The sequence below is a fragment of the Ailuropoda melanoleuca genome, chromosome 16 (assembly GCF_002007445.2).
Source record: "Ailuropoda melanoleuca isolate Jingjing chromosome 16, ASM200744v2, whole genome shotgun sequence".
Lineage (NCBI taxonomy): Eukaryota > Metazoa > Chordata > Mammalia > Carnivora > Ursidae > Ailuropoda > Ailuropoda melanoleuca.
This window is the reverse complement of record NC_048233.1, coordinates 25,957,921-25,985,274: the sequence shown is the minus strand read 5'-3', so window position 1 is coordinate 25,985,274 and position 27,354 is coordinate 25,957,921. Positions and strand designations below refer to the sequence as shown.

General features: G+C 35.6%; 1 protein-coding gene and 1 pseudogene across 1 annotated transcript in view; both read right to left on the bottom strand.

Annotated features, from left to right (window-relative positions):
- The window catches only part of CCDC91 (coiled-coil domain containing 91), a 322,822-nt gene that overhangs the window by 105,459 nt on the left and 190,009 nt on the right, over nucleotides 1–27,354 (bottom strand). Inside the window, exon 8 of the mRNA XM_034646529.1 lies at nucleotides 18,879–18,986. Coding sequence (XP_034502420.1) covers nucleotides 18,879–18,986 — 108 coding nt within the window. The remainder of the gene's footprint in view (nucleotides 1–18,878; nucleotides 18,987–27,354) is intronic.
- On the bottom strand, nucleotides 376–1,467 carry LOC105240862 (annotated as a pseudogene).

The window sequence follows — 27,354 nt, the reverse complement described above, 5'->3', positions numbered from 1 at the left end:
TAAATTGATATAACAGAATTCTTGCTAAGGGTTAGCCAAGATGTTTAGATATCACGGATGGGGGATAAGGAACTTGATCAGATATCAAGGGTTGGGGAGATTCTCTCTCATCTGATTTATCAGGATTCTTGCGAATACTGGGCTATGCAAGCATGTCAAGGATAAGCCCAACACCAAGACCTAGGAAAGAAGGGAGTTTAGCTGAGAGATATCTTGTCCATACTCATCAGTACCCAGACACACCAAACTATATCAATGATTATATACATAGTTATTATATAAGTGATATTATGTATATGAAAGATTATAGACATATATAGTCATATATAGGCATATATAGACATATAAAATGCCTCTTCCTCCTGTTGGCTTTTTTTTCCCCCAAGCAGAAATTGCCCCACAAGGGGGATTTTATTGATGGCACTAGTTTATTTCCCTCTTAAAAGACCAAATGCAACCAAATGAAGTGAACATAAACCCCAGATTTTATTATCTTCATAATATAACAAAATATGAAGCGTAGAACTGGATCACTTGGCCCTTTCTCTTATCTCCTCCCAGTTCGAAAGGTTGGCATCTCTTAACAGCCTGCATTCTTTTAGATCTGTCTGCAGTTGGGCTCAACACTTTCAAGCCTCAGCACAATCTTTGTAGTTTTAGCCTTTTTCCAGAAAATCAGCTTAGTCTGCCCACCACAGCCACTCTGCTTCCTGTCATTAACACCGGGAATAAAGAGAATCTTTGCCTTTCTTGTACTGTGTTACTCTGTGGGGCTGGTGCTTGCCACACTTCTTGCAGAAAGTCCACCGGGTTTTAGGAAATGTTCACCATGTTTGCGAGAGCGCTACCGGCACAGAAGCCTCTTGGTTTTGATCTTTATTTAGTTATGTTGCTTTGGTGGCCTTTCTCTCACCTTGTTCTGTGCTTGCATCTGTATCTATTGAGCCTCACTACCCCTCTGTGGCAGCCCCTGGCCGAGAACTTATGCTAAGGATATAATAGGAAAACGTGTGTGACCTTGTGGGCTTTAGCATAAAAGTCAGAGCCAAGCGGCTGGGAACGCCCAGCTTGTCCAACAGTTGGGAATGCCCAACTCGTTCAGGGCGGAACACTGCTGAAACTTGATTGCTCTTGACAATACCCCGCGGGGTCTATAGAAACATGTTTAAGAATAGGCCCCATTTGCTGAACGTTACATCACCTGATCCTCTGACCTTCCCTGGGATGTACTACTATTCACTAGGATGTAATATGGATCACGCCCTTGATTGTCTTTGATTGTTTATTGCCAATAAATACGTGAAGTTGCAGCTGTTCTGGGCGATCCCACTCGTGGTGGTGGCGCGCCTGGCGGTTGTCCCCTGCACCCACACTCTCTTTCGCAAGCTAACCTGTCTGTGCCTCGTCCTTCTCCCGAATCAACGGGCCGTGGCGCTGCAGGTGGTGCCGGGGCACCCCTCTTTCCATATTCACTAACATTTACTCTATGATCATCCTCTTGAATGATATACCCTGATTATACATAAGAAGCTTTTGTGTAGGAAACAATTGGTGAAAGAAAAAGACAATTCCCCAATTAGCTCCTACCTATACATACCAAACTAGTGCAGCAATAAATAACAGTGATAGGGGCATAATCCCTATCTGTTCAGAAATAATGCTTTGAAGACAATAAGTTAATAAGAAGTTATTAGATATAAAGACCAGTATCCTTTTGAGATTTGGGGAAGGTTCCAGCGAAAATGGATGAGGATCCATTAGGTGGATCTCAGGGTTGTGAGATCAAATAGGGGTAACTCCTCATCCAAATACATAAAGTACTAAGGGCCATCCTGTTTTATGATAAATTATCTCACAAACAAGTTTAAAACAAAACAAAACATTAATCACTGAATTTTCAAAAAGTATTCTGCTAATTATATTCAGCTTTTGTAGTGAATAATATCAGGGAAAAAAAAGACTTATTTTGTAAAATATGATGAAACTTCTCAGAAAGTAATGTCAACACTTTTTTTCTACTTTATTCTGGGCTTTTTGAATCATATCTTCCATATTAATCATCAACCACTATATATTAACATAGACCTCAGCAAGAATTTTCTCAGGTAGAGAGACAAACTTCAATTCAAAACAATTTTTTTTTACATACTAAAAAATAAACTTAAAAATACATGCAGTGGGGTGCCTGGGTGGGTCAACTGGTTAAGCATCTCACTCTTGATTTTGCTCAGGTCATGATCTCAGGGTTGTGAGATCAAGCTCCAAGTCAGTTTCCACACTCAGCATGGAGTTGACTTGAGATTCTCTCTCCCCCTCTACCCTTCCTGCTCATGCTCTCTCTCTCTAAAATAAATAAATCTTTAAAAAAAAATGTTTTCTTTAGGCAATATTTTCATTTTTAAAAGGCTATTTAAAATCACAATATTATATATAAAATCACCTTTCACATACTGTATATTATGTTTTCATAAATATATCCTTATTAACAATAAAATCTGCTTTAAAATACTCATTTTAATATGAACTTTATAAAAAATAATTAACATTATAAACTGACTCCTAAATTGGACGTCAAGAGATGAGACTTAATTGGGAAGTAGATAAACTTTGGGAAGTAGTTAAACTTTGAAGTAAACTATAAAAAATAATTTTATTATCTTAACCTATATTATTACCAAAACGCTAGCTAATTATACCTGAAACCCTTGATTTATCTCCATTTAATTGTTTTCCAGATTCTCTGGCAATAAGAAAATTACCTCCTCCCCTCCACCAAAAAGATTTGTTTTCAGTTCTAAAGCATTAAGGTTAAATAAGGGAAAACAGTTTTCTCATTGTTTCTACAGGATTCGCACACGCAAAATCTCATTGGTATGTGATTAAACAACATGCTCCTGGCTTTATTTCCACTTTCTTGCCCTTGGTTCTTTTCTTCTTGTACTTACTTTTCTGTTTCTTTTTTCTATTTTTAAGGTGTGAAGTCATTCAAGGCTGAAAAGATTCAGGAAGAGCTTTTACCTCCCCCTTAACTGCCTAAAAGAATTTAGATAAAGGTCCTGTTCCAAGAAGAGAACTAACATCAGAGATAACAATAAAAAATATGGGCTAGGTGTGGTAATAAACGGAGGGGGGAGGGGAGCTTGGCAGGGCCTGGAGAGCAAATTTCTCTCTGTGTCCCACTGTATCTGTAAAGCATGACAAACATTTGTTTTCCTTGTTTACCTTCCTGTGAATTATGTTCCTGCCCTTTGAAATCTCAGACTCCTACCCTCTTCTCCTTAGCTCAGGATGACATATAAGCTTGACTGCCTGTGGGTCTCATATTCTTACAGGACTCCCGTATACATATAATTAAATTTGTTTTTCTCCTATAATCTGCTTTATCTCAATTTAATTAATGAACCAGCCAAAAGAACCTTGAAGGGTAGAGTAAAAATTTTTCCTCCCCTACAGGTGCCAAGACCACAGTATTTTTCTATTCTGCCCAAGCAGAATAAGAGTGGGTGTCTTGTAACAATCTATCATTACCAATTTTCCTCTAAATGATTGCAAGGAATATTTGAAAACATTTCTGTGCTCTGGAGATGTAATATACTAACACTCAAATAAAAAGCCTAGTGTGATCAAATGTCAGTGCCATACAAAAAAGAATCATGTGATATGCAGGAGACCAAGCATAAATCTTCAATTCCTTAATCTTAACTAAACCCAGATATAAGTTTCTTTCATTTTAAATGTATTCCAGTTCAAAGTTAATCTTAAAAATTAAACCAATTCTTTAAATGTTGGGGTACTTTTTTTAAATTATATTTTTAAATATTTTCATACATTCATATCTAAATCTTACCCACTTTTAACTAAAATGAACTCTTTACCTTGTCCTAAACACAAAGGACTGTTTTACTTGGGATTCAAACTGTCTGACTTCTTGCTGATATTTATTACAATAGTATTTTTATTTTTAGATTTTGAAACAGGTTTCTAGATATATATACTTCTGTGATAAGGTTTGGGTTCTAAAAAAATATTTGAGTAGCAGTATAAAAGTTTTTCAAAGATAATGATGCCAAATGGGTCTTGATGTATTCAGGTAATGCTAGCTACTATTAACAAAGAATTTCAAAAATTTCACTGACTTAAAACATGGAAATATCTTTTTTAATCATGGAAATGTCTCAAATGACAGATTCCCTCCAAGTGATAATTCACGAACCCAATCTCCTCATACCTGTGGTTCTGCCACTGACAAAAATCTTAATATTTTCTCTTACAGGCAAAAGAGAAAAGAGATGGCAAAGCCCATCTACTTCTTAACCATCTTGGCCAGGAAGTGACACACATCACTTGCACTCTCGAATCACTGGTGGAAAACTAAGCTACTTGAACTTTGTTTCCTGTCCAGAAAAATCATAACATAAATTAAACTACTGAAAGGATTATTTCACATTAATGGTTTTACCCAACAGGTAGTTCATGGAAGGATACAGGCAAAAAGAGGCTTTTATGAAAGCCCATAACTAAGCCCACAAAGGCAAAGATCCTCTGCAGGGAGCAGCAGTTAGCTAGTGACAACCATATATTAAATAAGAGGAAGAAGTTTTGGCAGGTAGTGAGCTATCACTGCCATCTCTGTACAGGATGTAAACAAAATAACTTAAAAAATAAACTGCAAGCTCATCAGAGTAAAATTATAGAATATCAAGGATAAAATGAGCTATTAAAAACAACCAAAGCAAAAAGATTGATGATCTACAAAATATCAATAATTGAACTAACATTAGACATCTCGTAAGAAACACTACATATTAAAGACAATGGGAAAATTTCTTCAGGGAAAACAACTGCTACAGAATTTTACATAGTGCTGAAATATTATTCATAAATAATGGTGTAACAAAAATTTTCAGAAAAACAAATGTTAAAGTTTATACTTTATAATTAATAAAAACTATAATTTAAGAAGTAAATTGAACACATGAAAGAGAGAAGGAAAAAACAAAAAAATCTGTAAATATGTGAGGACATCACAATAAAAATATAAATAAATGCAATAATATTTGGGGGAATTTAAGAACTAAAACTAAATACTGAACAAGTATGGGGACAATGAAGGTAAGAGTAAAACCATGGTAAAGTCTGTAAAATGTTCGTCCTTCAGAGGAGGAAGAGGAAGGGAAGTATGACAGAGAACCTGAGACTTAGCTTTATTTGTAACTTTCCCCTCCAAATTTAAAAGATCTGAAGCAACTATGTCATAATGAAACCGATGGGGTTCAGAACACACTATCCCAAATTCTGGGACCTTGGCATACTAAGTATTTTAAACTAAAGGAATCTGAGAAACGGCAGGCACAGAAAGAATTCTCTGATTTCCTCATTCCCCCCTGAAGCAAGTGGTAAGACCCTCCTGTGAGAAGTACACATCTTATACCCTGAAAAAAGGGAGCTTCCTTATTTCTGAAGACGGATGACAAAAAGAATCCAAATGAATAGGTCTTACTAAGTTGCATCCAGTTTGCTACCCTTAGCTTCCATCCTTTTGCCCTATGATAATTTTCTATGACTTTTTACTCTTCATCAAACCTCGTTTAAAAATGCTCAGGTTTGGGATGCCTAGGTTTGCTTAGTCAGTTAAGTGTCTGCCTTCGGCTCAGGTCATGATCCCAGGGTCCTGGGATCGAGTCCCACACTGGGCTCCTTGCTCACCAGGGAGCCTGCTTCTCCCTCTGCCTGCTGCTCCCCCTGCTTGTACTCTCTCTATACAGTCTTTTAAAAAAATAAAAATGCTCAGGTTTAACTGTTTCTTGGGGTTTTTATTTCTTTATGGAGGTTCCCATGTCATGTAAAATTATATTAAATAAATCTGTACAGTTATCTCCTGTTATTTTGTCTTTTGTCACTTCAATTTACAGGGCCCCAACCAGGGAACCTAGGAGAATATTAGAAAAAACAATTTTTCCTCTGCTATGAAACCAGGTATTAAATCTTAATGCATGTCTATTATATTAATTTTTTTGTTTGTTTTATTTAATTACCAAAAATTGCAGTAAAATGTGATATAGGAAGTCTCAAAACTGGTGGAGAAGAAAATTTCCAAAATTTATATGGAAATTATGTTTTTAAAAAAAATCAATTACTAAATGCTAACAGAAATTGTGACTAGATTAAAAACTAAACATTCTTTCAAATAGAAAACCTTAAAAAATAATGGATGAGTGAACTATTTCTTGTATTTCAGGATAATGGACATCCTTTGCATAACTAATCACAAATAACAAAGGAACTAAATCAAAAGATTTTTCCACATAACTATAGCTACTGGTTATTGAATAATTACTATATACTGGCACTTTGCATCATGTAATCCCTACATAGCATCTATTTGATACTACAATTAACTCTAATTTAAAGATTTTTAAAAATAAGTATAAAGAAATTATACAGCTGCCCTAATCCAAACTACTAATAAAGAATAAAAGGCATCATTTGAAGTGCCTTCTTCATCCACAAAGATATCAAAAATTGCATGTCCTTTCTTCCAACCTATCCATTTAACTGATTTGAGGTTAAAGACACGTAAAAAAGTAGGAGTAATTTCCTACTACATTTCCTCTATATTTCTGAAACCTGAAGGATGTGAAATTAAGAATAAGAGGTGCTGAAGATCAGCAATATTAAGGCAATACTAGAACAGTGTCTCTCAGAGTTGTCTCATAGATATCACCTGATTTGTCTGTTAAAGATATGTATACGTGGGCTCCAACTAAATCATTAAAAATAAAAATTAATACAGGAGAATCCTGTTAATCTGAATAATAAATAACCCCAGTATTCTCATTATAAAGAAATTTAGAAAACATTGTCCAAAATGATGTTTCCTAACACTGTGGAAACAAAATACTCACCTAGGTTCTTGTTAAAAATACGATAGACTGAAGCACATAAAGTGTTGGTTTTGTAGGCTAAAAATAGCTAAATATTGCCAATTTCATAATGTTCATATATTCCTTTGACCCACTGGAATTACTGTATCAGATTCTGCAGGAAAGGGAATGTTATTAACAAGGAATCCAAGGGATTTTCATGATAAAGCAAATTTGAGGAAAAAAATACACCATAAAGAGGAATTAAGAACTCAAGATCCTAAAATTCTCCAAGTTACACCAGTTCCTGTCCTGCTACAGCAGAGAGGTTTGGCAAACTATGGTCTCCAGTTCAAATCTAACCTGTAGCCTGATTTTGTAATAAACTTTTACTGAAACATAGCAATGGCCATTCATTTAACACATCGTTTATGGCTGCTTTCTCACTATACTGCCAGAGTTAAACAGTTTCAGCAGAGACCCTAAAATATTTGCTATCTATCCATTTTCAAAAAATGTTCGCCAACCTTCCCTAAAGTAGTCACACACAAAAAGTGAGACATGCACCTAGAGTAGTACTTAGAAAGAAATATATCACCAAATGCCTATGTTTAAAAATAAAAGTTTCAATCAGTGGCCTAAGCTTCTGGTTTTAAGACACTAGAATAAGTGCAAATTGAAAGCCTATTAAACTAAAGAAATAAAATAATCAAGGTCAAAGTATAAGTCAATGATCTAGAAATAAGAAAAAAAAACACAAAGAATAAAATCAATGAAACCAAAACCTGGTTCTTAGAAAAGATTCAGAAAAATCAATAAATCAATAAATCTCTACAAAACGGAATAGAGAACAATGACACAGATTATGAATATCTGGAATAAGATAAGAGACATCACTAAAGTTTCTACAGATATTAAAGGACAATAAGAGAATGCTTTGAGAAAGTACACATACATCATGTACACATATTTTTTTTTTAAATCAAAATCCAACATCTATTCCCAGGAGTAGAAAGAAAAATACTTGACCCAATAAAGCTTTCATGCAGATATGTATAGCTAACATTATAGTTAAGGATGAAAGACTAAACGCTTTCTTCCCATGGTCAAGCAAAAGGCAGAGGTATCCTTCCACTTCAACACTGTACTACAGGGTTAGCCAGTGCAATAAGTTAAGAAACATAAAACACATCAGATTTATTCTCAGACTACATAACCGTCTATGTAGAAAATCCTATGGACTCTACCAAAAAAGGTGCTAAAACTAAGTAAGTGATTTTGGTATCATCACAGAATACAAGACCGATATACAACAACTGTATTTCTTTGTATGTGCAACAGGCACTGGGTAACAGAAGTGGAAAAAAATATAAAAGTCAAACCAGCATTAAAAAAATAAGCAATGCAGGGTGCCTCGGTGGCTTAGTTGGTTGTGTCCAACTCTTGATCTCAGCTCAGGTCTTGATCTTAATATTCTGAGTTCAAGCCCCTGGCATTGGGCTCCAAGCTGGGTATGGAGCCTGGGGCCTACTTAAAAAAAAAAAAAAAAAAAAGAAAAAGAAAAAGAAAAAAAGAAAAAAGAAAGAAAGAAAGATAGATATTTTGGAATAAATTTGACAAAAGATGTGCTAGACCTGAACAGTGAAAAATTTTAAACATTGCTGAGGGAAATTTAAAAGGACTTAAATAAGTGGAGCAATATACCATGTTCTTAGGTAAGAAGACAATAATGTAAAGTTGTCAATTACACCCAAATATATTCAACACAATCCCAAGGAACATCTGTGATAGAATAAAAAATATATATTTGGTCTTCATCCCCAGTTCCTTGCACAGAGTTTCTAAAACCCTTGTAATTTCCTTAGTGATAGGAGTCAAGGAGCATCTTTTGTTATTCACACCAAGTTCTGTCAACTATACCTGAGTTTATGTTAATGAGGTGACACTTGGTGGGTCCCCAGGAAGCTTCAGGATGGAGCCAATTGTCCGAAGAACCAACCATGTGATTACAAGGTTGGATCATTCACCCTCACCCACTTCTTCACACTTTAGGGAGGGGGAGGGGCTGAGATTGAATCAATCGCTAATGGCCAATGATTTAATCAATCATGCCTATGTGATGAAACCTCCTTAAAACCCCTAAACAACAGGATTTAGACTGTATCTAGGTTGGTGAACTGGGTGAGTGAGCTGGAAGAGTGACACACCTGGAGACGCCATAGAAGCTCCACAATACCCTTGGTCTCCCCCTTATCTTGCCTTATGCAACTCAGAAACCTTAGTAAGGTTCCTCAAAAAGTTGAAAACAGAGCTACCCTATAACCCAGCAATTGCTCTACTGGTACTTACCCCAAAGATACAAATGTAGTGATCCAAAGCGGCACCTGCACCCCAATGTTTATAGCAGTAGTGGTTTTCATCCAAGGGAGCTTTACTACCCCCATTCTCCCAGGGGACATCTAGCAACATCTGGAGACATTTCTGGTTATCACACTGAAGCGCATGCTACTGGCACTACGGGGTGGGAATGAAGGAGGCTGCTAATATCCTGCAGTGCACAAGACAGCCCTCCATAACAGAGAATTACTCAACTCCAACTGTCAATATTCCCAAGGTTGAAAAATACCAGGTCAATAAAACAAAATTAAGAGTTCAGAAATCTACACTCATGTGGTCAAATGATTTTGTCCAGAGATGATATGGTAATACAGTGAAGGAGAAGATACTTTGTTTTCCCCATTTTTTAATTTAAATTGAATTAATTAACATAGAATGTATTACTGGTTTCAGAGGTAGAGGTCAGTGATTCATCAGTCTTATATAAAACCCAGTGCTCACTACATCACGTGTCCCCCTATCACCCAGTTACCCCATCCCCCCACCTCCCTCCCCTCTAGCAACCCTCCATAGTTTCCTATAGTTAAGAATCTCTTATGGTTTGTCTCTCTCTCCCTGGTTTTGTTTTGTTTTATTTTTTCCTCTTTTCCCCTATGATCCTCTCTTTTGTTTCTTAAATTCCACATATGAGTGAGATCATATGATAACTTTCTCTGATTGACTTATTTCACTTAGCATAATACTGTCTAGTTCCATCCATGTCATTGCAAATGGCAAGATTTCATTTTTTAATGGCTGCGTTATATTCCATTGTGTGTGTGTGTGTGTGTGTATACACACATACACCCCACATCTTCTTTATCCATTCATCTGTCAATGGACATCTGGGCTCTATCCATTACTTAGCTACTGTGGACATTGCTGCTATGAACACAAGGGTGCAGGTGCCCCTTTGGATCACTATGTTTGTATCTTTGGGGTAAATAAATACCCAGTAGTGCAATGCTGGGTCATAGGGTAGCTCTATTTTCAACTTTTTGAGGAACCTCCATACTGTTTTCCAGAGTGGCTGCACCAGCTTGCATTCCCACCAACAGTGTAAGAAGGTTCCCCTTTATCCACATCCTTGCCAACATCTGTCGTTTCCTGACTTTTTAATTTGAGCCATTCTGNTTTTTGAGGAACCTCCATACTGTTTTCCAGAGTGGCTGCACCAGCTTGCATTCCCACCAACAGTGTAAGAAGTTTCCCCTTTATCCACATCCTTGCCAACATCTGTCATTTCCTGACTTTTTAATTTGAGCCATTCTGACTGGTGTGAGGTGGTATCTCATTGTGGTTTTGATTTGTCTTCCCCTGATGCCAAGTGATGTTGAGCATTGTTTTCATGTGTCTGTTGGCCATTTGTATTCCTTCTTTGGAGAAATGTTTGTGCATGTCTTCTGTCCATTTCTTGACTGGATTATTTCTTCTTTGGGTGTTGAGTTTGATAAGTTCTTTATAGATTTTGGATACTAGCCCTACCTGCTATGTCATTTGCAAATATCTTCTCCCATTCTGTCAGTTGTCTTTTGATTTTGTCGACTGTTTCCTTTGTTGTGCAAAAGCTTTTTATCTTGATGAAGTCCCAATAGTTCATTTTTGCCTTTGTTTCCCTTGCCTTTGGAGATGTGTCTAGCAAGAAATTGCTGTAGCCGAGGTCAAAGAGGTTGCTGCCTGTGTTCTTCTCTAGAATTTTGATGGATTCCTGTCTCACATTTAGGTCTTTCATCCATTTTGAGTCTATTTTTGTGTATGGTGTAAGGAAATGGCCCAGTTTCATTCTTCTGCATGTGGCTGTCCAATTGCTTTAATACTATTTGTTGAAGAGACTGTCTTTTTTCCATTGGATATTCTTTCCTGCTTTGTCAAAGATTAGTTGACCACAGAGTTGAGGGTCCATTTCTGGGTTCTCTATTCTGTCCCATTGATCTATGTGTCTGTTTTTGTGCCAGTACCATACTGTCTTGATGATTACATCTTTGTAAAATAGCTTGAAGTCAGGCACTGTGATGCCCCCAGCTTTAGTTTCATTTTCAACATTCCTTTGGCTACTCAGGGTCTTTTCTGGTTCCATACAAAATTTAGGATTATTTGTTCCAGCTCTGTGAAAAAAAATTGATGGAATTTTGATAGAGATTGCACTGAATGTGTAGATTGCTCCAGGTAGCATAGACATTTTAACAATATTTGTTCCTCCAATCCATAAGCATGGAACATTTTTCCATTTCTTTGTGTCTTTCTCAATTTCTTTCATGAGTGTTCTATAGTTTTCTGGGTACAGATCCTTTGCCTCTTCGGTTAGGTTTACTCCTAGGTACCTTATGGTTTTGGGTGCAATTATAAATGGGATCAACTCCTTAATTTCTCTTTCTTCTGTCTCATTGTTAGTGTATTGAAATGCAACTGATACCTGCGCATTGATTTTATATCCTGCCACTCTGCTGAATAGGATCCTGTATGAGTTCTAGCAATTTTTGAAGGAGAAGATACTTTTGTTAATAAAAAAAAAATTTTTTTTAAAAGTGCTGAAATCAATGGATATTCACATTGGAGGTCTTTGGAAGGGGGGGAAATTTTGACTATCTCATTACATCCCCAAGCAAATTAAAAAATGGATTACATTCATGACCTAAGAAAATAAATAAAACTTCATAATGAAAATAGGAGAAAATCATCGTGTTATAGTTAGGCAATGATCTGATACAACATCAAAAGTATGATCAGTAAGAAAAAACAGTAAGTTTGAATTCATCAAAATTAAACAGTTTTATTCATCTAAGGACATCATCAAGAAAATTAAAAGGAAACCAGAAACTGAGAAAATATTCATAATGCATATTATGGCAAAGGACTTATATCTAGAATTTATAAAAACCAACTAAAATAATGAAGATAGACAACAATAAAATGAGTGAAAGATTAAAATACATCCTTCACAAAAGAAAAACACAAATTGTAAGTAAGCACATGAAAACATGCTTATCAATAGTTATTCAGATAAATGCAGTGAGATGAGATGCCATTCCACATTCAAAAGAAAACCAAACGCTAAAATGAAAAACATTGACAATACCAAGTGCTGACAGGCTTCAGATCAAAGAGAACTCTCATACATTACAATGAGAATATAAAATGTCAAGAAACTCTGGAAAACAGTTTGGAAGTTGGTTATAAAGTTAAACACTTAACATATGATCCTGCAATTCCATACCTAAATATTTTTAAATAACAGAAACATACGTTCCCACACAGATTTTTATGTGAATATTCACAGCAGCCCCAAACGTTAAGCAATTTAAATGTTCAGGAATAAGTGAAAGGATAAACAAAATGTTGTATAGCCATACAACAGAATACTACTCAGCAATCAAAATGTACAGATAACTAACACATGTAACCACATGATCTCGAAAAACATGCTGAACCAAATCAGGTAGATATAAAAATAATTCAGTTTACTTCATTTTATATGAAATTATAAAAGCTAGTTATTCATAGTGAGAAAATGTAAATCTATGGTTGCCTGGGGCTAGGGCTATTAAGGGCGGGATGACTGTAAAAGGACATGAGAGAAGTTCTTGGTTTGATGGAAATGTTCTATATCTTGATTGTGACAGTGGATATATGGATGTATACATTTCTTAAGAACAAGTCGATTTTAGTATGCTTAGAACATATACCAAAAAATTGACAGGCTTTGGGGATATTGCAAAATATAGACTAAACACATAACCTAACTCTCATGGAATTTACAGTCTGTACTCAATTCAAATGAGTACTTATAGTTCTAAGGGAAGACACTGGAAGATACGTTACAAACGTGTTGGTCATTTTTAGGCATTTTTGACATCACACTGCAGGAAAAAGACAAACTCAGTTTTCTTTTTGTAAAAGCTTAAGGACAAAGTAATAATACAGATAATTTATTTGGTGTGCTTGGGTGACATTCCATTCCATATATGTGTATATATATATATATGCCTGTTAATAGCACTTAAGAGATTATAAATGGTATATTGTACATATCCTTCACAGAAATTTGGATTTTACAAGTGCTGATGGAGAGGAACACAGAAATAAAATTCATGAATGTTACAATTCACAAGTATGAATAATACTTAAAATTATATTTATATCTATGCACATATACAACCCTCCACCCACAGGCACAGACTCACACTTGCATGAATGCAAATACTTGCTCATCTAATAAAGATTAACCTCCACTCATTACCTCTTTCTTGAGGACTCTGGTCTATCAATTTTTTTCTTTTTTTAAATCTTTAGTCTTTCTAGATTGGCTCTTGCCCATAAGTATTTAAATGAGCTCAACTTCTAGGCCAAAATACGAGGGGAAAAATTTCCCCTTCATACCTCCCTCTACCTACAGAGCTCTCTTATGTTCATCATCTAAGCTTCCCAAAGACTTGCCTTCTGTTTCTATTATTTCATCTTCTTTTTTTCTCATCCGATTATCTACTTTGTCCACCATTCCACCGAAACTATTCTTTTTAATGACACTTTCTTGTTGTCCTATCCAGCAGTCACCTGTAAGTCCACACCTTACTTATTTTGCATTATTTGAAAACGTTAACCACTTACTTTTTTATAAAATGTTCTCTCTTCCCTTGACCTAGGTATAGTAGGCATTTAGTTTCCTCCTTTTTCTCCTGCTGTTTAGTTTCCTTCAAAAGCTCTCTTAGCCTATCCATTATAAACTGAAGTCCCTCAGAACACTAGGTGGAATTATTTTCTCATTCTATGTATTCTTTGGTCTCATCCACAGACATACTTTCACTGACCTTCTATATACTTATGACTTTCAAATTCACGCATTAGCATATTTCTCATAGTTTCAAACTCTGTATTCAACTCTCTTTTGCAACGCTCTTGAATATTCCACAAGACTACAAGCTCAACATGTCCAAAACTCAAAATTTTCAACCCTAACCATGCTGCAGGTCTTAAGTTTCCTATTTCAGTGAATTGCCAAAACCAAAGATCTGGTCACCATTCACAAAAATATATTCATGTATATAAATACATATATATGTATATAAAATGTGTTTGTGTATGTGCAAATGTATCCTTTATCAATCAACATTTATTTCCTCTCTTTTATTCCCACAAATTCTCTGGTTTCTGTTTCCTTAATATGACTCAAAACCATCAAAATCTCTCTTTCCCACACACCCACCTTAGTTTGGGCCACCACCATTCTCACTAGGATAGCTGTAATAGCTGATTTATATGCTTCTAATATTGTCTCCCACCAAATTTTTTTTAATTTTTTTTATTATATTATGTTAGTCACCATACATTACATCCCCGGTTTCCAATGTAAAGTTCGATGATTCATTAGTTGCGTATAACACCCAGTGCACCATGCAATACGTGCCCTCCTTACTACCCATCACCAGTCTATCCCATTCCCCCCCCCGAAGCCCTCAGTTTGTTTCTCAGAGTCCATAGTCTCTCATTCTTCATTCCCCCTTCTGATTACCCCCCTTTCTTTATCAAATGTTTTTTAAACTTTACCAGAGTAATATTTCTAAAATGCAAATCTGAACAAATGTCACTTCTCTCGTTAATGTCTTTTAACAGCTCCCAATTTCCTGCCAGACAACATGGCAGACAAGGTCCTTTATTATCCTTTCTATGGCATAAAGTCATCTTTCATTTCGCAGTCTCAAAACGCCTCAAATCCCCTTGTCAAACATTTACGTTATACTCTCTCATTTAATAGATTGTGAATATGCTATTCCATCTACCTTTCTCATGCTGAATTCTCAGTTCTGACCTCACTTAGACGCATGAACCCTGAAAGATCTCATCATTAGTCCAATAAGTGGTCCCTCACACAATATGAAGGAATTATATACCCCTTTAAGAGAACATTTATTTCACCATAACTTACCAGTTTTACAATCATATCATCGGTTTCCACCTACTTAATATTAATAGAGGAACTGTGTCCTGGTCATGTTATATCCATATAATCCAGCAGAATGTCAGTCATATAAAAGGCCCTCCTCATTAAATAAGGAAGAGAGGAAAAGACAAAAGGTTGGTCCAGCACTCAAATACTAGACAAGGCCCTAAGGTAAATGTGTAAACATTTAAAGGTTGACTTTTTTAAATCAAATACAGATAATATATGAACTACAGGTAAGTAGCCTTTCTTCTACAGGCTGAAAATTGGGAAATGTGAGTACTAACTCTGGTTTTGGGAGTAGGCATACTTTGACCAAAAATAACAAAGATGATAATAATTCAGTCAACATCAGCTAGCGTGAACACCTAGAATGTGCCAGGTTCTATTCTAAGCACTATACAAATCTGATGTCATATAATACTCCTAACAATCCTATGAGGTAGGAATTATTTGTGTATACAATCTAAAGATGAGAAATATGAGGCACAGAGAGCCTACGACATTCCATAGTAACACAGTTAAGTGACAAAGGCAGGCAGGCAGATTCCAGAGCACCTGCTTATAATTACTCTGATGAGTGTTTACCTGCTTTTCCTTTAAATTCTTAATTTGAAAAAGAAGGAGAGAGAGAAAAAGAGAGAGAGAAAGATATGCATGTATGTGCGCACACACACACATACACACAAAGGCTAAACTAAATTATTTCTAAGGAACCATCCAGCTATTATTCTTGTTAAACTAAATTTACTAACTTCAAATTTCAAATGGCATCTAATGAAATATGATTAGAGAAATGAGTGTGGTATTACCATTTCTACACTGTATGTGATTTTACCTAGTAATCATATCCCCTTTTAAAAGGTGTTTGGTTTTTGAACAGCATCTCATCACACTGAACTGCCTCCGATCCTTGTATGCCCTGAGGTAGTCTTACTGTGCTCTCACCCAAAGTTTCCAACTGATGAACACGGGATGTCCTTCTACTTACTTAGGTTATTGTTAATTTCTTTCACCCCTGTTTTGTAGTTTTCAGTGGACAAGTCTCTCACTTCCTTGGTTAAATTTACTGTTAGGTATATTATTCTTTAAGATGCCAATGTAAACTGAATTGCTTTCTTAATTTCTTTTTTGACTATTCATTGAGGGTGTATAGAAACACGATTGATATTTTTGTGTTAATCTTTTAACCTACCACTGTGCTGGGTTCACTTATTAGCTCTGCTATCGGCTCTGCTATTGGCTAATTCTGACAAGGCATTGTAAGAAAAAGACAAGTTCAGCAATGAATTCACAAGACAATTCACAAGAACTGAATTACAGGTAACAGAAAAAGTTCAGAAATTTGGGGACTTACAGGAATAACCACCTTCCCAACCTCAACTTCTAAAAGAAATAATTGAGAGGGTCTTTGAGCAACAAAGACCAACTAAATTCAACCTTACAGCAAGTACTAAACCAAGTGTATGTTAGCCACATCCACAGTGTCTCCAAGCACAGACCCAATAAGGCTGTGACTGTCCTGTATATACTTCCATTTGGAACAAGTGGTTGGGAGAAAAGAGACCACTGGAATTTCTTCAACCCAGGTTTGATAAATGAAGTTATTTTTAATCAGAAAAAAAGAGAAAGACACAGACAAACAGGCAAGTATAGGGATGAAAAGCATATAAACATATTAAATGTAGGCAGTAGGCCTCTAAAATAACTGTGGGTTTGCCTTTGACAAACGGAGCTGATTGTAATCAAACAGATGAGGAGCCAAAAGAAGCATTACCCTGTCACTATCTGCTACCTAAAATGACCCAGGCCTCCCAATTTTCTATAGTCAAAAAGCAGGCTGAGACATGGTACAATCACCAATACTCAGATATAACCAACAAAGATACTGAAAAATTTAAAATCTATAAGATCATAAAGAACAGTGGACTAGAAACCCTGTACCTAAACCCTGAACAGAGAATCACGGTCAGTCAAAGACCAATCCTATTCCCATACAGAGATCTTATTTAATCTGTCCATTGAGATTTGAGAATTGCTACATATTAATGACAGCTGTGCATCTCTGATTCTTCAGCTTTCCTACTGAGAGCGTTTATAGTGAATACCTTTATCTTGATTGTATACCAAATATGTATACCAAATATGTTGAAGGTAAACAACATATATTTTAGTTTCTAGTTCTTCAGGTCAAAGGGGACTATATATCTGGACCTGATAATGTAGAGACTGTGGTACATCATTTCCTATCTATCATCTAAAGATCCTGGACTGTGGAGCTTGAGGCCATAGCTGGTCAGAACTTTCAGATTTTCTCCCAAGGAGACAGGTTAAGCAAATTTGCCTGTAAGATGGAGACTGGGAATATTTGGCAACTATAAGAGCCAACTGTGGTATAACTAATGCTGCTTACCAAATATTTCCTTCTCCCTCCCTTTCAGATTCATAGTACGATCTCACTACCTGGCCCCAATACGATGAGGTGAAGCACTATGGATATAAATTGAGAGTAGAAGTGTCATTTCCAATCCAGAATATTGAATTACTAGTAGGAAATTTGACTGGACTCCTTTTCACTCTGCAATGATAACAGGTAATGTTCCATATAGGAACTACACTACCAGGCCAGTTCCTAGAGTGAGGACGACTTGGCACCAAGCCCCAAGAACAATCCTCAGTGTCTATGCAGCATGAGTAAGATATAAATCCTTGCTGCCTGAAGCCAGAGAGTTTAGGGTATAACCTGGCCTGCCTTGATAATACATGCTTTCTGCTGTTTCACAGTTCTGTGACCTTAATTCACCTCTGTGATTTTTCTGTCCATTTACAAAGTCATATACTTTATACCTCTGATGACCTGGTATTTCACCACCCAAAAGAATATAATTGTTATATTAAATTTATAAAATTCTCTGTGTATTTCCTCTTTCAAGCCATTTACTAAAATGACATTGAAATAATTTAATAGAATTAACCCCAACCTCAGTGATGGGGTGGCATATTTATTAAGTTGCCATTTAAATTTTACCCCTAACTTTGTTTTCCAAATTCTTAGTATATTTTCTTCCCATGATATAAAAGAGTTCTGTTAAGTAACGCTGGTTTTATTTTCACCTACCAAATTTTATGTTATTTAAAAGTGTTGCTGGAATGTCTTGAATATATTCCCTACACTACGACACCTCCATAAATTCTCTTCAACTGATTGTTCAGTGTAAATCAGCTGATCATGTCTCTAATGTCTTCTAAGACATTAAATCAAGAAAAAACAAAAAAATTCGTGAAAAAATTCAGAGACCAATGCCTACATGCAATGAAAGGTAACTCAAACATGAATAAGTGCCTTTAAAAATTCAAACATTGTTTATAAATCTTGTACTCCTAAAAATCATTTCACATGCCATAATACATTCATAGTCATCTCTTTGCCTCTACATTTGTTGAATAATATTATAACTCAGAAATTAACATAAGAATTATCATTAATTTGCGGGGAAGCCACATATTTTAGGCCTTTAGCTCTATTTTTAGTCTTTCATAAAATTCCCAAACTTTAACATTAAGTTTACATAAGCATATTTTTTTTCTCCAAAATACACCAAGGAAAGTAAATGGCACGAAACTGAATAAACAGTTATAGAGCTCTCAGGGGAGGAGAGTCAGGAGAAAAATATAAATATATAATGGATGTGCAATTTTATTACCTGAGTATTTAACAACTCTTCACACTTGTGTGCTTGTTTCTCAATTGCAGAAATGTACTGTTTTTCAATAGCTTCTACTTGTTGCTTAACCGAAGACTGCAGTAGTGCCTAAAAACAAGCAAAACAGTCATTTGGATCACAGACAAAACTTGGAGTCTACTGTTGGCATGAGAATTTTTTTTGACAGTTGTACATATCTGAAATATGATACTCCTCTGCATTACAAAATACACATTTGTGAATATTGAACACATTCATCTATAACCTACTTCAAGCTCTCGGTTTTAGGTTTTCCTATTGCCAACACTACAGTTTTTGGCTCAGATGTTACTTCCACACACCTTCTCCTTAAAAAAGGCCAAGTCATAGAAGATGATAAAGAGGGTGAGTAGTTCTGTTAAATATAAATTCAGTTTAGTGAAGACCACACAGGATGAGGAGTGTATGAAAGCTGCTGAAAAAAAAGAAAGAAAGAAAAAAAAAACAGACATATTTCACTGGCTGACAAAACTCCACATCCTCTCGGCACTCTGTAATATCCCATGGGCCAAGCATGATCTTCAAGACCACAAGTCAAGTAAAAGCAGATGGAAACTCTGAGCAATTTCATACATAAAAGAACTGCCCCCCAGGAAGTTCACGCCCCTAATATAAAAAGGTAGAAGTCAAATTGTGGAAGTCAGAATCTCAAGGCAGTATTCATAAAAAGTAATAAAACTCGGGAGACTGGACAAACTTAAGTGGGTAGTGTAAATGCTGGAACCTGAGTCGGTTAAATATAAAGACGTTAACACTGTTCTAAGGGAAGCCAAATCAGCATTTGAAGATGTTCCACCCACTCACTTCCTTATTGGAAATGCTTAGAACATTATCATCTTTTTTCTTTCCTTTTTATTAAAGCATTATATATTATACTTAATGTGTTCCCAATATTACATTACATGCTATTTATAAATCCTAAATCATTCTAAAATATGTACTCAACCATATACATAAGAATTCTTTAGCAAATATTCTATTTTTGAAGGACTATCTGGATAATAAACTACTCATAATCAAAATAGTAAGTTGAAACAGACACATGTCTTATAGAAAACAGACCTTTGGCACATTCACCAAGAAAAGAAAAATAAGCCAAATCTCTTAAATAACCTCTGTTTTGAAAATAGATTTACTTGGTTGGAAACAACATGCATTAAGGAGATAAATAAATATGCACATATTTTTAAAAACTGAGACAAAAATATTTTTTTAAACCTCTGGATAAGTCTCAAATTTTTAGATAATTAACCTTCTTTTGCAAATGTTAAACTGTCTGATGATGCTACCACTCCTATATTTCAATAGTTGTCACTCTGAAGTTGCATAATGGCTAGAAATTAGTAAAGGAAAATAAAACTCTGAGGTTTAACTAAAATTTAAAGAAGCGCTCAATAGAATTGCTTTAGCCCTTTGTTTACACATTACATGTCCTCTAAAGATTCCATGATGATTAATTTATATAAGGCCCCAAAATTTAATATCTTAAACTGTGACTAGATAATGTAAAAATATAATTTACCTTTGCCAAAATACAATATAGTGTTTGTTGGACTCCAGAAAATTTAAAGAACTTTATAGCTATAGATCATTCTCTTGGGTCTATTCACGACATCTTCTGTAGATAGAAAAATGCCATTCTTTTCTTGGGACTTGGAAACGACAGAATTGTTTTGCTTAATGGGAAGAACTATTTTCACTTTGCTATTTGCCATGGTTTCAAATAATCCCACAGTTTAATAACCCAATTTTAGTAGATTATACAGATTATATAGATTTTTAGTAGCTTATATATCCTTTGGAGAAACATGTAAGTTAATGAACTAAAACCTTTTCTCCCCATAATTAAGAAACACAATGGAGGGGCGCCTGGGTGCTCCACTGTTAAGCTTGTAGCTCTTGGTTTCTGCTCAGGTCATGATGTCAGGGTGGTGAGATCAAGCCCCTGCATTGAACCCTGTGTTCAGTGCTGAGTCCTCCTGAGATTCTCTCCCTTTCCCTCTCCCTCCTCCTCTGTCCCTCTGTCCCTCTCTCCTTCTCCCCACTTATGCATGTTCTCTCTCTAAAATAAATAAAATCTTAAAAAAAAGAGAAAGAAACACAATGGAACAGAATTTTTTCCTAGTGATTGATTTGTATACCATATACTTATTTTCTTCCAAACTTTACAGAGGCAACACAATAGGATAATGAGTCAAGTTAAGAGTCAAAGCTATGGTTAAGAAGCACAGTGAAAAGCTATACAAAAGTGACCAGCCTTTTATATAGTTTAAACCTCTCATTCTTAGCAACATTCAGTTACTTAAATCCCCCACCTACAAAAGAGACATGAAGGTAGGTAGGTACTAGGAACACAAAGATTAAAAATAATAATAATAATAAAGTCTGTCCTCACTGAGTTGTCTGCTGCAGAAGAGAGACATTCTCCAGATAACCACATCAAAGAAGAGATGCCTGAAGCCTGCCTGCAAGGCTCACTATTCTAGGCAAAGAATATTAAAGAGAGTTGCAGTTAAGAGTGGAGGCAGGAAGGCAGCAAAATAAGCAGGTGCCAAATACTTAAAAACCCTTGTATGTGACAACAAGACTGTTTAAAAATTTGGCCTAATACTACTGGACACCTTATTGTTAGTGTCACAGTCCAAACAAAAGAGGTAATTTCCAAACACGTTCCTTGCAACTACAATAGTAATCATTGATGACACACTACAAACACAAATTGATACTAGCCGCCTGCTTTTACAGCATGATCTATCATTATATAACTGGATACTTATTTTCCAATGTAATATACCATAATAAATGCCTTTACATTTCTTGTATATCTTAAGTATAAAAATGAACATTAACCTTAAAATTTCCCTGCAATTTATTTTTTCCTCTCTAATTGTGTCTACAAACATCAAAGATACAAGGAACACTAGAAAGACATATCTGAAAGAATTATTTCCTTTATAAGCTATTTTAAACTACTCTCAACAAATGTAAAAAGCATTAAGACCCTCATGGTATGTAGAGGCAGAAAAACAAAGATGTACACAAATATACCATAATGAAAAACGCTTTTAAAGGCAGGGAAAGTTTTATTAATTTTCAACATATGTTTCAGCCTCAGTTCTACTAGGGATGGTCTGTGTCATCCCAAGAGATTTAACTCACTGAGCTTAAGGAAAACTAATAACCATACTTCTTTAAGAAGAATTTGAAATATGCAAACAAGACTGCAGTTTCCTTCAGAACAGAACTTTAACTTACCCATCTTTACATACCACACAGCATCCTACAGAGTTCCTTGTAGACACATGCAATAGCTGTTTGATGAATGATGATTCTTGTACTAAGATTTAATATTTTTAAAAAATTACTAAATTCTACCCTGAAAACAATCCTACACTATACTGTAACTAACTAGAATTTAAATAAAATCTTCAAAGAAAAAAAATCATTGTATGAATGGTACAAATATTCACTGGAAAGTTCACCGAGCTTCAAATTATAATTACCAAGTTCATTTACCAAATTTGTTGCTAAGTATATTTTTTATTATTATGTTCAATTAGGCAGCATATAGTACATCGTTAGTTTTTGATGTAGTGTTCAACAATTCATTAGTTGCATATAACACCCAGTGCTCATCACAACACGTGCCCTCCTTAAAACCCATTACCCGGTTACCCATCCCCACCCCCCTCCCTTATATAACCCTCAGATTGTTTCCCAGGGTCCATGGTCTCTCATGGTTTGTCTCCCTTTCTGGTTTCTTCCCATTCCAGTTTTCCCTCCCCTCCCCTATGTTCCTTCTATTCCTAGTGCTATTCCTTATGTTCCACATATGAGTGAAACCGAATGATAATTGTTTTTCTCTGCTTGACTTCTTTCACTTAGCATAATCCCCTCCAGTTCCATCCATGTCAGTGCAAAGGGTAGGTATTCATCCTTTCTGATGGCTGAGTAATATTCCATTGTATATATGAACCACATCTTCTTTATCCATTCATCTGTTGAAGGACATCTTGGCTCCTTCCACAGTTTGGCTATTGTGGACATTGCTGCTATGAACATTGGGGTGCATGTGCCCCTTCTTTTCACTATCTCTGTATCTTCAGAGTAAATACCTAGTAGTGTTGCTAAGTACATTTAATCCCTAACAGGGATTTCAATTTTTTAAGCTATTATTTTAGACTAGAAATGTCCATCCTTTCTACCCCAGAGGACAAATTTTGAATAAATAAAATGATGTGTGTGAAGGATTGCAAAGTCCTTGGAAGGAAAAGTATGTTATAAATTCTACAATTATTAAGACTTATAGAAAACAAATATACTAAGTCAAAAGCACCCCACTCCAACCATTACCCATACTCAGTAGGTATGTATTTTTAATTACATTAAAAGACTATAGCCAAAGTAGACTACTACAATCTAAACTACAGTCCATTGTCTCAAAAAATCTAGTTTTTCTTCTCCTTTGAAATAGCCCAATTCTTATAGATTTGATCCAGCCTCATCAAATTAAACAACATGTCCAGATTTGCAAAGCAGATGTGTCTAAAGAACGAGATGGTCTCCAAAACATTAATATCATGTTGGTTTTTAGTATATAACCTCAAAAGAACATGTTGTAGCTAATTTTAGGCAACAGTAATCAGATGATTTTTAAAAGCCACCCCCAAATTTTCTGTATCAATCCTCTGAGTCATATTTTACAAATGGAGAAAGGTATGAAACTATGGAGCAAGCGGGAAGCAAAGCATAGAATAAACAGCCCCTCTAAAATTTAAGCCCCGGAAGAACAGGAATCTTTGTTTAATTCACTGACGTATCTACCCAATACAGCTACAATAGTACCTAACATACTGAAGACATTAAATAAATATGTGTTGAATGAACTGAAGAAATGTCATGATTTTGGCATGTCCAAGCCTGATATTTGTCTCTTCATAGCAAAACTATTAAAACTTTGATGTTAACAATGTCTGTAATTATATTCTTAGTTCACCTTTTTGACTACAGTAGTACAGATTAACTGTTGTAAAGGACCATTTGAAATCAAGCACAATTTCATCTCTCTTGAAAAATATCACGGTTTGCTTTTCAAAAATTTATTTCAGATCATTTCCAATTTTTAACTAAAAATAAAATAAGCAAAATAAAAGGTAACTGCAAAATGAGTAAGTTAAAACTCTGAAGGGATACTTTCACAGTTTTTTTTTTTCTAGTGAAGAGCTCTTTTTAAGCAAAATATTACTTTAAATTTTGCAAGGCTATTAAACTATTAGCACGTCTTATAATATAACCTCAACTTTTCTAACATATTGCAAGCAAGTCTGTTATTCAAAAGGAGAGCCTCCTTGACTGAGACACATTTGGAAAACTGATGAATCTCAGTCATTTCACCAACCTATTCATCCATTTTTTTTTTCCATGAACTCTACATCCCTGTTTTACAGATAAAAAAACAGGCACTGAGGTTCAGAAACATACCCCAATACACATGAAAAGACTCAGTGGAATGAACTGAATTCAGATCCACCCACTTTGCTCCTCGTTTGTCTTAGCTGTTTAACCCAATTCAGCAGATTTCTCTTCAAGAAGTAAGCATGTATTCTATTTTTACAGCCACTTAATTCTTTGTTCACTCTTCATTTCTTCTTCAACTAATATTTACTGAATGCGTACTTTATTCTAGATGCTACTCTAGGAGCTGGGGATACAGAGTGAACAAAACAGACGTAAGCCTGGTTCTCCTGAACCTGCATTACTGGCAAGGGGACACAGAGGAAGTTTGGAATGTAGACAGCAAACCATTTCTGATGGTGTTACAGGCTGTAAAGAAAATAAAACAGGGGAAAAAAATGGAAAAGAAAATTTTTAGAAAGGAGCATCAAGAAAGAGGTCTATGGAGAGGCACAAATAGAGTTCAGATGTCACAAGTGAACAAAAACTCAGTCATATCGAATGTTTGGGGAAAGAACTTTCCATCAAAGAAAAGAGTGCAAAGTCCAAGGGTGGGAATAAGGCTGATGAGCTCAAGAACTAGCAAAAAGGCCAGTGTGGATCATATGAACTAGAGAATTCCATCAGATGCTACAGCTATAGCCGACTTCTTTTTAATCCTTAACCAAGTCAAATTTCTCGCCACAGGGCCTGTGTTCTTATTGACCCTTAGACCTGAAAAGTGAATCAGAGATCAGAAAAGTGGGTAGAGGACCAGAATCATGGAAGACCATGAAAAGGCATTTTAATTCTATTCTAACTGCAGTGAAAAAGCCTTAAAGGATTTCAACAAGGAAACATCTACAATCTGTTTTTATAAATATCTTCGAACAGCACTGCAAAGTACCAAAAGCACTCAAATGCTATCAAAGCTTTCTCCATCAATGGACAATTTGTGGAAGAATAAAAATATGTAGCATTGATCTTTGGGGGTTACTCATAAACAAGTAAGTTAGGAACTTACAATTAATATACCACGTATAAACATTTTTTTATTCAGTAAAAGTAAGAGTTTTGCAATTTTCCTCTCCGGTAATGAAGGGTTAATCCTAACAAGAACAAGCTAGTGTTTTTCATATTCTCACAGAAAGTGGCATAGATATAGTACAAGTATATCTGGCAAGTAATACTTACTTGAACTTCCTCTGGACACTGTATGTTAGCATGCAATTCTTCTACAATACTTAACTTTCTCCATTTTACAACTTAACTGGCAACAAAGACTATAAAAATGAAGATATAGTGTCCAAATGATGGCAGCTGACAAGATTTGGCTCCGAAAGTTGAGTGTGGTTTTCAATTTGTCTTAAAAGTTCAATGACTCTTGACTAATCAAAAATATCTCTCGCTATTTTTGGGATCTAAGACATCAATCTATAGCTCTGATGGCTTGTAGTGTGGAGGAGAAAATGATAGTTTGAGGTATCGTAGGTCATAAAAACAGATATTATACATATATGCATGCATGGATTAAAAGGCCTCTGCTCAGTGAGCTAGTAATCCAGTTGAGGTATATACATATGGATGTCTTAGAAGAGAATATCAGGCTACCCGTGAAAACAATATTTAGACATTTTAGAAAATTTTGTTGGGATGCAAAAAGAAGAAGTGTGATTAATACCTATCACTGAGAGGTGATTTAAAAGTGCAATGTAAAAAGGAATAGAAGAAAGACTTCAATCTGGACTTAAGGCTTTCATTTACTCAAAATTGGCTCCAAATACAAGTTTAGGTTTACGGTCTCCTGCTACCCAGGCTGGCAGAAATTAGGCCCTGTAACAACCTTTGGAGAGAATGAAACTGCATGTTTCTCAAAAGTATGTCTGAGTAGTGATGGGGACGGATTTAGTCATGCTTCTTTTTAGGAAACAGGACAGAAACTACTACCTAAAATTACAGGGGAAAATGGATTTTAAAAAAAAAGGATTTCTCTCTTCCTTTTCCTTCATTTATTTTTTAAAAAGATTTTATTTATTTATTTGCCAGAGACAGAGAGAGAGAGAGAGAGCATGCATAAGCAGGGGGAGCCACAGGCAGAGGGAGAAGCAGTCTCCCGGCTGAGCAGGGAGACTCATGTGGGATTCCATCCCAGGGATGTATAGCTGAAGGCAGATGCTTAACCGACTGAGCCACCCAGGCGTCCCCTTTTCCTTCATTTAAAAAGGAAAATTAAGAAGGTCATGTTGAGTCTGTTGAAAATTTATCCTGTTACAGATCTCAAGTGTTTGAAATTACAGTGATCCTCAGGTTTTTCTATGTATTTGAATTACAGTGCCGTGGTACTATACAATTCAAAAAGAAAAATGTTAAATTATGGGTGTAGATCTAAACATGGAAATTCAATATAGTCTAGCCATGTTATAAAGTGCTTTGGAAGCTGTGAAAGCCAAAGAAAATCTTCAGGACAGAGGGAATCATTCCTGCTGGCCTTGTTGTTAAGGGATTCTAGTAACATAAGAGTTGTTACCTCAAACACCACAAAAGTCTCCCAGTGAAAATTTCTTTTGTGCCATGGACAACACATTAAAATTAAGAAGTTTCTAAAATTAAGTACAGCACAGAGGCTCTGCGTGTCTGCCTCCAGATACTTTAAACTTCGGAAATGCTGCCACACGGATATGCCTCACCCTCAGATGCCACAATATTGCTCCTTGTGACTTGAGTAAGAGCTACAGTTTCAGGAAAGACAGAAAGAGAGAGAGAAAGAAAAAAGAATTGTGTCTAAAACAACAAAGCACCTGGCTACACTAAGGAACAATCCATCTCATTTTCTGAAATTTCAGAGACCATAGGAAAAAAGAAACCCATCTACGTGGTGGAAATATTTGACTTAAATACATATGCATTCATGTTCCAAGGAGGCAGTATAATTTGTTGAATAGAATCCTGCATCAAGGTTTGAGTGACCTGGCTTTTATATAAAACTCCTTGTTGGCTTGTATGT